Raw genomic sequence first — 13,229 nt, forward strand, 5'->3', positions numbered from 1 at the left:
AACAAATCGCTGCCGTCCTCTTTTTCTTGCCACATATTTGGTGGAGAATTTCACCCAAAAGCGGACAGATTTTTTCCTTTGATTATATTAAACAGTTGCAGTTTCAAGTAGTCTAGTCTGTGTAGACCCGACGTCTTCGTCATCTTATCATCATCTTCAACATAATTAAATAAAGCGCTAAAATTAAAAAAGGAAGTGCTGCGCCGGAAGCCAGACGTTATTTTCTACTTTAACGGCATGCTTTGAGCTGATGAAATTCCAATGGCTTTTTTTACTTCAGCAGAGGAAAAAGTTAATTTTTGGCCACAGTTGTCAGCGCATTATGTGAACATTGCCGGTAGTTGGCGTGCTAGGCGTGAAAGTGGCAAAATTTGCACAAAATTAGGTAAATGTTATCAAAATATGTTACTAAAAAATTGTATGTGTCTGTTTATACGGACTCCAAGGGAATTTGATTTGACTTTCAACACGAAAAGCAAACTTATATAAGGATGCAATTTTCAGTGATAGTCATTGGTAACAATTGTACATAGTTGACCAGTTTTATTCTCATACCGCCTAAAGGATTGCCGAGGTCATTACAGCACGACAATTTTGTCACCACCTCATAATTTGGCGTCAGTTCTAAACACTTCAATTCTTAAAGGTACTTTATTTAGAGTGGATAATATCAAATGATTATATTAAGTTAGTGACTTTTTATGTGATAAATAAAGGCCCAAAAGATTTACAGCAGCTCAAGACTCAGATTTAAAATCGGCGGCCTAAAGTAGAATTTGCTTACAATACGAGTATAACGAAGGTTTCGTAACTTTTTCTACCTTCAAAGTAGAGATGAGCACATCCAGTCGGTCCTCATTACACTTTATTTCAATCGTGATCCAAGGAACCATGAGCGACCTGGATTGAGTGTAGGCTTGAAACTGCAAGTAGAAAGTAAAGCAAATTGAAGTTGCTAATGCAATTGTGAAGCTGGACCAAGTTATGCTTTGACAAATTTGCAGCACTGCTGACGTGATTGGCATCTCGATCCAAAATTTCTACATTCCTTTATTTAAGTTTCCTTACTTAATTTTGCCGATTTTCTTTTATTAACAGCTTAATGACAAAATAAAAATGAAATAATCGGAACACCTTTCCTATTTATACAATATATAAAACTTTAGAAACTTGTTCTAGCTAACTTTGCTATAAAGAAATAAGTCACGCGTTCTTGAAACTGGTTTGAAGGATCTGTTCGTGATTTCGCACAGTTTTCAGTTTCTTTAGATTCCCTATCACTATATACTCAGGATAGGAACCTATAGCTAATGCCGTTGTGAACATAGATAATTTTCAAAGTTTTTCTCCCTTACCTGTTTTCAATTTCAGTACCTATAAAACGTTTTTTTGAACTTGGTGTGGTTGACACCAGAGTCAAATAATCGCAATGCTTGCTGTTTTTGAATGACTTGATTGATTTAATTAACAATTTTTTCGTCTGAAAAGTACTTACTCGTATTAGTAGCAGTTTGACATTGCTGGCAAAAGAGCGAAGGCACGGCTCACTGTAATGCTCTTATATTGCATGTATGTATGTATGCTAGCCCGATGGTCGTTTATTAAGTATTGTGACGGTGTTGTCTTCGCATCTTCTCAAGATGGTCAAAATAATTCTTGGCGAAGGCATTCACTGCATAACAAACATAAATGTATCTATGTACATATGTATGTATATGCAACTTTCTTCTTTATGTAACCTTCAATATCTTGGCCTTTTCTACTTTTTAATTAAAACGTTGAAATCGCTAATTATTTGCTTCGCGGTGTGGCATCAGATTGCAATGGAAGCGCTTTGTGTGTTTTCATAATGTCGCGCTCAAGTATTTGCTTTATTAGATTTTATAATTTCTGTTACCAAATTTTCACCCATTTTTTACACATTTTTATTGAAGATTGTCTATGGGCTGAACGTTTAATGTTTATCTTTATGGTTTGGACCGGCGCTCGACATCTTCCATCTTTTGTGAATGTTTCACTTCTGTTTGCATTCGCTCTGTTATTTCTGTCATTCAAACGATTTTTTCTTTGCTTTCACTGACGGACATTGACACTTTACGTGCGAGATTGGTGGGAGGATTTTTTATTGCGTTCACGAGATTTGACACACTTTGGTCAATTGAATTTGTTTGTCGGCTCTTCCTGGCGGGTGGTTAACATCAAAAGATTAAAACAGTCAATGATTTTTTCTTTACTTAGTATTTTATATATTTATTGAAGCGCAAAAAAGGTTGAGCAGACTTTTTTCACAACATGAGTAATTTTAAATATTTGCTTTAAATTTCATTTAATTACAATTCGTGTTTGGCCCGACACCTTAGACTAAAGGTCATTTTCCCAATGTCTGGTGAGAAGGCATTTGTCTCAAAGTTCTGGTTAACTTAACCAAGACTCCTTCTTGCGGTAAAGAACCTTTTCTAACCGCAACTTCACTGGCAGTTGGCATTAACATTGAGAAAACGCAATGAAGTAAATATTGAATATATGTTTTTTTAAGTTAAATAATTAAACTAAATCTTAGTAGAATCCACGAATTCTCACAACTTCTCGTGTCTTAAATGCTTAACTGCTGCTTTTACGCTACAAAAAATTGGGTATATAATACCATTTTTGAAGAATATTTCTCAAATTACATACATTTAAAAGTTCAGTATTGTGTTCTTTATGATTTCCGCGCACTCGCGTGTCTGTTCCTCAGTGATTACCAGTGGAGGTGCAAAGCGAATGATGTCGCCATGTGTAGGTTTGGCAAGTAGACCGTTATCACGCAATTTCAGGCATATGTTCCAAGCATCGTATTCTGATAAATAATAAGTAATAAACATTTGTGTTATAGTAAGAAATTAAAATATTTTAAAATACTCACTCTTATTGACAACTATAGCATTGAGCAGACCTTTGCCGCGCACGATGCTCACAACATCTTTCGGCAAAGTGCTGAGTTCGCTGCGTAGTAAATTTCCCATTTTTTCAGCGTTCTCCGCCAGACGTTCCTCCAACAGCACTTCTAATGCGCTAAGCGCTACTTTACAACCCAAAGGATTGCCACCATACGTAGAGCCATGGCGACCCGGTTGTATGCACTCCATAACAGGATCGTCAGCCAAAACAGCAGAGACGGGATATAGACCACCAGAAAGTGCTTTACCCAAAATCAAGATATCGGGCTTAACTTCTTCATAATCGACGGCTAGCATTCGTCCAGTACGCGCAAGACCGGTTTGCACTTCATCAGCGATCCACAGTACATTATATTTTGAGCAAAGCTCCCGAACTTTCTTTAAATACCCAACATCGGGTACCACCACACCGGCTTCACCTTGAATGGGCTCAACCATGAATGCACAAACATTGGGATCTTGTAGAGCTTTCTGAAAAGTTGACAACATTAAATATTCGTAACTATAAACGAGAAATATCAGAAGCCACCTCTAAAGATTCTGTGTTGTTATATTTGACGATTTCGAAACCCGGCATATAAGGACCAAAATTTTCATAGCTCAGAGGATCAGTTGATGCTGAAATAGCTGATAAAGTGCGTCCCCAGAAATTATTCTCGGCAAATAGAATCTAAAAGTTTAATATATATTATAAGTTCTTTTGATATTTAAGTATGCGTTTCTAAAAATAAACCTTAGCTTGGTTGTCTGGCACTTGTTTCTTCATGTATGCCCAAGCACGTGCGATTTTACAAGCGGTTTCTCCACCTTCCACGCCCGTGTTCATTGGCAAAACTTTGTCATAATTGAAGAGTCTTGTTATATATTCTTCATATTCGCCAAGCACATCGGAGTAGAAGGCTCTGAAAATAGATAAACAATAATGATAGCAATTAATAAAAATATTTAATTTTGTTGGATTTTATACAATTTTCCAAATACTTTAGATAAAAGAGAATGTAGGGAAATTGTATGAACCATTTTGAGTTACGAAATATTTTAAAAGTATCTACCAGGGTTCTCGGTGGTTACGTACACAGCAGAGTTATTGAACAGATAACCTTATTGCAGAATCATAGACATATGCATAAGATTCATATGTCTACTAACATACGGACAAAATTTCATGTATTTCATTACATTTTTCTGAAGTTGTTGTTCTCAAAGTCAAGCTATCTTTTATTTTTGCTTTCAATGGAAAACAAATGTATCCAGTCAGATAAGTTCTGGTTAAAAATATTTAAAAAAATATTAAAGGTCTTTACAGAAAGAAGTAGTTTTGGTTAAGTAACCAGAACTTAACTGACAGTGAGAAAACGTGTCTAAATTAGTTAAGGTTATTGACATCATATATTTTCACACACGATGGGTGTTGCGTTTACGGAATATCGATTCAAAGGGCAATCTAGTACTGATCAAACGCAAAAAGAACAAGTTTCTATGGCGATTTGAGAGAAATATATGGTAGATACATCATTCTAAATCCAATCTGTCCAAAACATGCGAAATGCAACAGTCCGTCGACTAGGTTTAGCTACATTTTTGTTATTGTCTTAGAATTATTTGTATCTATTAAACAGTAATCGCTACCCATCGATGCACAAAACATCGTTGTTTTTTTAATGTGTATATCACTAAAATTTCGATGCATAGTATCAACTCCATATTGCTAGCAGTAGATTGTCATTTCGGTGGTTTGACAGATCACTTTTCATTTCTACAAAAATTTGGAGCGGAAATACATATGTACAATACTTCCGACGCATGGTCCCAGCGCCTGGTGAATTCATATTTTAAAGATATAAGTAATAAACACTAGCTTCGCCCCGCGATTTATTAGGGAAAATAAATTGAATATTAACTGTAAATATAATGACTGTTCACACTTTTAATCAAAATAATTTAAATATGAGCATCGGAAAGATCAATTTACAAAATTTGATGTCTGCCAGAACGGGAGAGTTGATTATGCATATGTAATTGTCTTTTGTCTCTGGTCGAAGAGAGGTAGAAATTATTTTACTGCAGGAGGTTCCAGTGAACAACATTGCGGATTTATTGTTTTCTAGGAAAAACCCACGTACAATAGTCCGTGGGAGAAGCAAGGGGTGCACAGGTGAGTGGTGGTTACTTTTAGAGTTTGTCATTGCCTTTTATTTATTGTGGTAAACAAAGCCACTTTTATAGGAAAGGAGTTTGAACGGAACGGTATCTTTGTGGGCATTATAGGGATTCTGGTATTAATACTGTCTCTGTTTTGATCATCCATTCTTACTGGTGGCCTGAACGGTGTGCCGTCTCAGCTCTGTGATACAAAACCTGATGCCGTTGAACAGTCTGGGACGTTCAGGTTATGCATAAGTATGACAGGCACACCAACTTTGAGTCTCAACTTTTTGTGGCGCTCACAAGTCGAGGGATCTTAGGAACTCTGCAGGGTATATAGTTTTCTGATGACATTGCATTTGTGAAAGCAGTTTGAAAAAATTAGAGAAATTATGAAAGTTAACGCTATTGCAGAAGCCGAAGGGATGAACACGGATTATTTAGATAGTTGTGATATCAAAGTTGGAAGAAAAATAGAAACAATGTGTTGGATATGCCAGATGAGCCATATATAGATATATATATATATATATATATATATATATGCGGACTTCAGTTGGAAGGCTACCAGAAACTCCGTTAGAAAATTGGAATGATTTACAAACACAATTTCTCAAATTACTTAAAGTACCTTTCAAATAATTAATAATTGTTTCTACATCAATTCCATCCGAAAGTTAATTTTTGAAAGTTAGTCAGACAGTGTAAACTCGGCTATAACTGCGTAAGCGATGTCTATGCCAATAAAGAAGTTCTTAATACATTTCATACTTTTCTTCAGGCTTACGTGGCGCACTGCGCATCGATGAATGTGCCGCACGTTTTAAGAGCGGAAGGGGGGATAAAAAATTCAATATCTTTGGAATGGCAGGAATGAACTAAAATTGTTTTGCAGACTATTAAATGTGAACGTTTTCCGCATTGTGTCACATACTTTTCTGTTTTTTTAGCGTGAAGAACACCTGAAACATTTCAATTGTTTAACAATCAATTATGTAAAATATTATTATTTAAACAAGTGGACCCTAAACAAATATCTATAATATAGCCAGAACATTTTTCTTTGACTTCACATTAAGAGAAATTAATTTTACAATATTTTAAATATCTAAATTTCATCCCTTAATAACTTTAACAAAAAAAAATGAATTTTGACGATATATTTATATCACGGGGTATGCGTCTGGGCCCTCACCTTATGAATTGTTAATTTTCAAAATCGGTTATTCAGAATTTAATTTAACCTAAGTGGTTGTACAATATTAAATTTTTGCAAAGCCTAGGAACATAATATTGGATTTAAAAAAAACATTTATTAGTATAGATGTACTTAAAGTACTGAATACCACAATTTCTAGATCTTTTAATGAAAATAATAAAAGTTTCTTTAATGATATTCTTTACACACTTACATGAGTATATTTCGTAAACATATTTAAATAAACAGATGAAATTTAATTTGCAGTTTTAATATTTTTAAACCAATTTATTATTACTTCCGGTAAAAGTGGTGCTTTCGATGCATCGCATAACATCGATGTCAAGTTTCGATGTTTCATATCAATATTACGGTGCGTTATAGGATCGATCGAACGACGAAATAAAAGTAAGACCATATTTTTAGTAAAAATCGAAATGTTTATCCGAGTTATTGTAAGTTAATATTCTATTCTAGCAAGAATGGTAGAATTTTTTTAAGCGTATAACGCCAATAACTAAAAAAATCTTCTTTATAAATATTAAATATTTTAATTTGAAATGGTTCGAGCCGCTATTTCTTTTAAAATTACTAAAAAAGCATTTTTATTGATACATTTTACTGATAATATGGATAATCAGAAATGTACTTCCGTACACTTCTAACATATAACTGAATCTAATTGATCATCAATTTAATCAATTTATAAACAAACACATCATGATTACTGCAATCATGGTCGTAGATCACGTGTCATGCGATTCTCAGTGAAAAAATTACGAATGAAAGATAAGAGAGCTTCTAATCTTTGTTATGGCGGCACTTCTGTTCGATTATAATTGCATGGGGTATCAAAACCATGCCAAAGATTGATTGTAGTGAGCTGTTTGGACTGGCAAATTCATACAACTCAGCTAGTAAGTAGACACATTTTATTCTTTCCTTTCCTAAATTACTCGAAAACGTTGGTGTCCATGTTTTGAAATGTTAGAATTCTGCAATTAATAGTACCAATGAAAGGCAGTGGTCAATATAGTAGTATTCATTACCTCAAATTGAGTGACAATCAAATTGAAACAAATGATGTTTGTTATTTAATTTCTATAGAAATTTAGTCAATCTTTTCATGTCCAATGTTGCCTACAGCTTTATAGGCCTATATAATATTGCACATATGTATATGCTTCTAGGTCCCGTTATTTTAATTTTTTTGAAGCGCCGTTTTTGCATTACATGGTATCGTTTATTGTGTAAGCTTGCATCTATATTTTTCAGTTGTAAGCTTTGAGTATCGTTCATTCAGTAGCCATTCTCCGAAAAAATTTTCAAAAACAGTAAAGTATGCGCTGCGTTGTAGAACTATATACTATATGTACATATATAACTTATACACTGATCGACATATTCGGCATAAGGCATTGTTAGAAAAACGAAAATCATTAAACAAGTATGTACATATGTACATATGTAGTAAATGGGAGTTGGGACAGTATCGACCCGATTTTTTTATCTACTATTATCATGCCCCATATTAAAAAAATTTTGTCTGGGTTTCATTAAGGTACCTCAGATAACTCAAGCATAAGCCGATATATGCAGTATAGAGTCACCCAGAAGTTCGAAAATCTTTATATCAAGTATATGGGGGCTCAGGGAAGTATTAATCCGATTCAATTTACATAGTTTTGATACACTTAGTTACTATTGTAAGAAAAGGATTCTCTCTGAATTTCAATTGTATATCCCATACATTGATCATTATTTTCGGTCAAAAGTCAACTACATATCCACATATTCGGTAACTAGAGGCTTGAACAGTTTTGGTTAGATTTAGAAAATTTTTGGTCATACTTTAAAGGAATTATTACTTTTATTGTTATGTATGGGAAGTAGGCGTGGTTGTAGACCGATTTCGCTCATTTTAGCACTGTAACATAGAAATATGATAAGAATATCATGTACTAAATTTAGTGAAGATCGGTATGTCAGTTAATGAGACATGTGATCTAATTTTTACCCCGGCTCCCATAAAATCTTATTATACCATCTCGGACGTAAAATGTAATGTCTCTGGCGTATTTAGTTATAGATTTATCGCGCTTTTTAACAGTACCGTTATATGAGGAGTGGACTTGGTTATAATCCTATCTTGTCGATAGGCGTTTTCATATATAATATTGGCAAATTTAGTTATTGTAGATTTAGTGGTTTGATAAGCTGGCCGACAGGGGAAATGCTCGAAAATTCTACGAAAAGACGCGGCGACTAACATAAGGTTATAAGACCGGAGCATACTCTTGTAGAACCCCCAGAGTTGATCTAGGACTGATGCCCAGAGCATACTAAAATTATAAAGGGAACGTTCGAATAGCAATTACCCTTCTGAAGAACAACAAAGCGACGGTGGCCGATGGATTGCCGGCCGAGCTATTCAAACACAGCGGCGAAGAACTGATAAATTTGTAAAATATGGTCGGACGAAAGCATGCTCAACGATTGGAATTTAAGTGTGCTCTGCCCAATGCATTTTTCATGCACGGCAAATTTTATCTGCCTCACAATGCGCCTTTCCAGTGTAACATTCAAAATTTGCTTTTGTCTACGAGTGTTTTTCATGCATAAAGGGCTCATGGATTTCATATTATTTATTTTTGCAACTACGCCCTCAGAAACACCAATACAATAGATACGTTACGTTTTTACTTCACAAACTCAACAAATTGATCACATGTCTTTTTCTACATATATTAATATTTTCTGAAGATTAACGGGCAATTTTCGGTAATTGCGTTATTACCACCAACTGGTACCTTATAGTAGTAGAGTACTTAGTAAACTTATATTTTTTATTCAAAAGTTTATTTTAACAAAGAAAGAACAAAATTTAGTATATTTGGTATTTAATCTGACCAAATAGTTGACATACTGTAATTTTATGTCTACTAATAACGGTATACAAACGATGAAAAAGCGAAGTTTTTAAGTTATTATAATTTTCCCTTAGTATATAAATGTGTACAACAAACTTAACTTTTACGTGCCCAAACCTATAGCCTCAGTTGTCACTTCTGACAGCAATAAACAAATATTTACTCACCTGGAAGTTAGCGCTAGCTTCTTGGCTTGCTCTGTCAGAGTATTTACAATTTTTGGATGACAATGACCTTGATTGACAGCCGAATAGGCACTTAAAAAGTCGAAATAACGTTTACCCTCCACATCCCAGACAAAAATACCCTCGCCACGTGTCAACGCCACCGGTAGTGGGTGATAATTGTGTGCGCCGTACTTATTTTCTCGGTCGAACACTTGTTGTGATGTCACTTTTTGAGCGGTTTGTTGGAGCTTTTGTTGTTGAGCGCTCATGTAGCGCACTGCCACGTTCATGGATAATTTTGAGAACATATTGGATTCAAATTAAAGTTCTGTAAAATTGAAAAAAAAAGTATTTATATTGTTTTTAACACTAACTACTTCGGTGTTTTAAAACAACAATTAAGATTAAAAGAATTAAAAGAAGAAAGTACCTTAAATTTCGTAAGTACCTGCGTATACTTTATTTTGTTTTAGATTTCTTTGTAGTTTTCAGTTTTCCGATTATCATACTTTGCGCCAGCGCCTCCACCATATGACTGAAACTGATCAGCATACGAATGATCGCATATCTCTCTACTGAACTGCGATTTTGCTCAATTTGGCGCTCTCTTTTGTGTTGTTCTATTGTTTGTCTGTCATTTATTCATTTTGTTTATTTCGCATGCTTTATGGCAACTGATAATACAAATTGTTTGACATTGGCATATTGTCGGGCCTCTTTTTTCTTTCCTCCTACCGCCCAAATATCACAAGCTTTTGTTTTGCTGTTATTCAAGCACTTTCTTATAACCAATTCACGTATAATTTTTACTTCACTTCGCGTCATGATTTAAGGGGAGGGGGGTAAGGTTTGACAACTTTTTTTTCCATTTTATTTTATTTATTGTTTTTCTGAACCATCAACATCTCAAGAATATTGTGTTAAAGTTTTAGGTCATTCGGAGAAAAACTAACGAAGTTACAGCAGGTTGAGCTACCTGCGCTGAGCGGCGAGAACTTTGAATCGATTTTCCCAAATATGTCATTTTTAAAGTCGGTGACCAGCCTACAGAAAAAACTACTGCATTTCGAATGACGTCGAGTATTTCCAAAAATTTTAATTACTAACAATTTTACAATAACAAATAGGTCGATTTTTTCGTCTAAAATCGTCATTTTGGCCTGAAAATGGTACCAAAAATTGAAAAATTCAAAAATTAAAAAAAAAAAACTCGACGTCAATTGAAAGATAAACTAATAAACTAGGTCTAGACTAGGCTGGTCACCGCACAAAAACTTCTTTTCAAGGTGCCTGCAGAGATCGACGATAAATCCGTTATTCCTCGCTATTTTTCGATAAAACTTTTTTTAAGCATCCTTCAAATGTTGTACTTTCATATAATAATAAGTAAAATAAACCTACAGCAATAATTTTTTTCTAAAAAATTCATGAAAAAAGGTATTTTTTCGACGAAACAAACCTTACCCCCCCTTAACAAAAAACTGGATGTAGCTTTCGTATGAGTACGTTCACATAAAAAGTTTTCGAGGCGAAGCCAAGCAAATCCAATATTTTTGAAGAAAAGTACTGCAAGCGAAGCGTTCATTGTGTTTTTGTTTTCTGCTCTTCGTTCTTTCAGTATGAACTCTCACGCAAAGCGAGGAAAGTTGTATGTGAATGAGACTTATTCTCTTTCCGCTGACATGTGGCATATGTTTTTTTTTAAATACGATTCGTTTATCTGTAAGCAAAAATCTATTTAATAACAACAATTCTGCTAAAAATAGAAAGTCCGAGACCCATTGAGAGCATTTCTAATTTATGCGCCTTAGTTGCTGCATATTTTTGTTATCAATTAAAGCTGTTGATTTTGAAATCAACTTGAGAAAACTTTCCATTGACCGAACAAAAATCATCAATTGTGTTTATATATACAGTTAAATATGTACATACTTATATAGAAACCGAGGAGTGAATGTTATCACAAGTTAAGGCGTACAGCACTGCATGTTGTTATTAAAATTTAGTTTCTTTCATACATACATTTATAAATAAATTTTAAGTTTTGATTGATACTTATATAATTAAGCAGTATTTATTTAATCTGAAAGTTTTTTAATCTATCACATTTACTTTTTTCTTTCACCTAACCGTTGTTTGTTGGCTCCCCTAAATTTAATCGAGATATGTAGATATAGAGTTGTATACCGTGTATCAATTAATTGTTTGCAATGAAAAACAACATGAAAATTAAGTTTTAGGCTTAGTTTTTAATAAAGGGATACATGTTTTCAGTTTTATTTTTTAATGAATACAATAGCAGTGCCATGTGAAGAAAACTCTAGCACAAACTGCACACACAATTCGAAACGATAATTTTGATACTCTTGCAACCAGTTGCTACAGAGTATTATAGTTTTGTTCACCTAACGGCTGTACATATCACCTAAAACTAAACGAGATAGATATACGATTATATACATATATACAAATGATCAGAATGACGAGAAAAGTTGAAATTCGGTTGACTGTCTGTCTGTCCGTCCGTCTTAAGCACTAAATTCAAATATAAAACTCATATTTGGCACAGGGGATCGCAATAGTAAGGGGCATTTGTGTGAACAAAATTTGAAAAAGTGGCGTGTCCACGCCCACCAATATCTTTAATGTGCATATCTCCTAAATCACTTAAGCTATGTATGTATATCAACCAAACTCCAGTACGAATATTAAATAAATTTCTACGGATTGTGTGTAAATGGATGACAATCCCGTTCACTCTCCATATAACGGTTTTGGTAAAAACGTTTTTTCTTGTTTTTTATTCTTATATCACCTGTGGAGATAAGTGAAATCGGAAAATAAACACGCCTACTTTCCATATAGTACAATTTTAAATTCCACTTGATTAGTTTACTTTCCAGTATACAAATCAAGAAGCAATTAATATAATGGGATTAGACTTTGCACGAATAATGCCTTTAGTGTATGCCACCTTATGACGAAAATTTGTTCAAATCCAAGCAAAACTGTTCGAGACCCTAGGTACCGAATAAGTGGACCCCATTACCTATAGTTTGATCGAAAATGTCGGTCAATGTGTAATATTTACAACTGATAAGTGTGTATGTCAAAAATGGGTTAAATCGAACCAATACATCCCTTAGCTTCCATATACTTAATATAAAGATTTTCGAACTTCCGGGTGACTTTGTACTGCATATATCGCCCAATATGTGAGTTATTCCAATGAAACTAAGAGAGTGTGTTTTATTCATAAGAGTGTATCTTTGTGCCTAAAATAGATAAATTTGAGCGAAAACTAGACCTAGCCCCTAAATAGCTAATATCTGGATTTTCGAACATCTGGCTGACTTTACTCTATATGATTGGTTTTACAGCTTAAAGTATTTCCCTGGATTTGAGTATAAAATATTCGATTGCACCCGAACTTAGCTCTTCCTTTCTCGTTTTTTTCTCATTTTTTCCATATGTCAAATAGTGTGTGGTTGACAGCTGTTTGTTTACAACAGAAAGAGTTTCAATTCAATGGCGGCTCCGGAAGTTTCTAAAATGTTTGTAGAGGTGGTTTGAGCAGTCTTCTTTATCACGAATACATGTATTTGAAACGCGCAAAGCATTCGGTGGAAACTTGACTTATACAAACTGTTAATCAATCTAGCGACCGGCTAATAAAGAGTACGTCTTGGCATTTTGAGTCATTTACGGAAAGCAATTCTTCGTAAACGACCGGATTTGTGGACAGGTAGAAGTCTGAAATCACTAAATCAGGTATATTTGGCAAGGTTTGGGCAGATTGCATAAAATACATACTGAATATTAATTCTTCTAGAATAACGAAAATCATTAT

General features: G+C 34.2%; 1 protein-coding gene across 3 annotated transcripts; it reads right to left on the minus strand.

Moving 5' to 3' along the window:
* Window positions 1-2,219: 2,219 nt before the first annotated feature.
* Window positions 2,220-9,981, minus strand: LOC105225237 (ornithine aminotransferase, mitochondrial). Of its 3 annotated transcripts, none has more exons than XM_029549774.2 (7): window positions 9,828-9,981; window positions 9,380-9,707; window positions 3,673-3,841; window positions 3,469-3,609; window positions 2,906-3,410; window positions 2,677-2,839; window positions 2,220-2,619 (listed from the first exon to the last, which is right to left on the minus strand). In XM_029549774.2, the coding sequence occupies exons 2-6, from the start codon at window positions 9,685-9,687 to the stop codon at window positions 2,679-2,681; spliced, it is 1,284 nt and encodes a 427-aa protein (XP_029405634.2). In that variant the 5' UTR covers window positions 9,688-9,707; window positions 9,828-9,981; the 3' UTR covers window positions 2,220-2,619; window positions 2,677-2,678. The 3 variants fall into 3 exon arrangements, with proteins under 3 accessions (XP_029405634.2, XP_029405636.2, XP_049314067.1); XM_029549776.2 differs by having other exon boundaries at window positions 9,810-9,965; XM_049458110.1 differs by having other exon boundaries at window positions 2,220-2,839; window positions 9,810-9,965.
* Between the last annotated feature and the right edge of the window lie 3,248 nt (window positions 9,982-13,229).

This window comes from Bactrocera dorsalis, chromosome 5, assembly GCF_023373825.1.
Source record: "Bactrocera dorsalis isolate Fly_Bdor chromosome 5, ASM2337382v1, whole genome shotgun sequence".
NCBI lineage: Eukaryota > Metazoa > Arthropoda > Insecta > Diptera > Tephritidae > Bactrocera > Bactrocera dorsalis.

Excerpts from the sequence above, each read along its gene's own strand:
- LOC105225237 (XM_029549774.2), bottom strand. The coding sequence starts at position 9,687 with ATGTTCTCAAAATTATCCATGAACGTGGCAGTGCGCTACATGAGCGCT. Across the intron at positions 3,411-3,468 it reads ACAACACAGAATCTTTAGAG|AAAGCTCTACAAGATCCCAA; the intron begins GTGGCTTCTGAT and ends TCAACTTTTCAG. Across the intron at positions 2,840-2,905 it reads TGCTATAGTTGTCAATAAGA|AATACGATGCTTGGAACATA; the intron begins GTGAGTATTTTA and ends ATTATTTATCAG.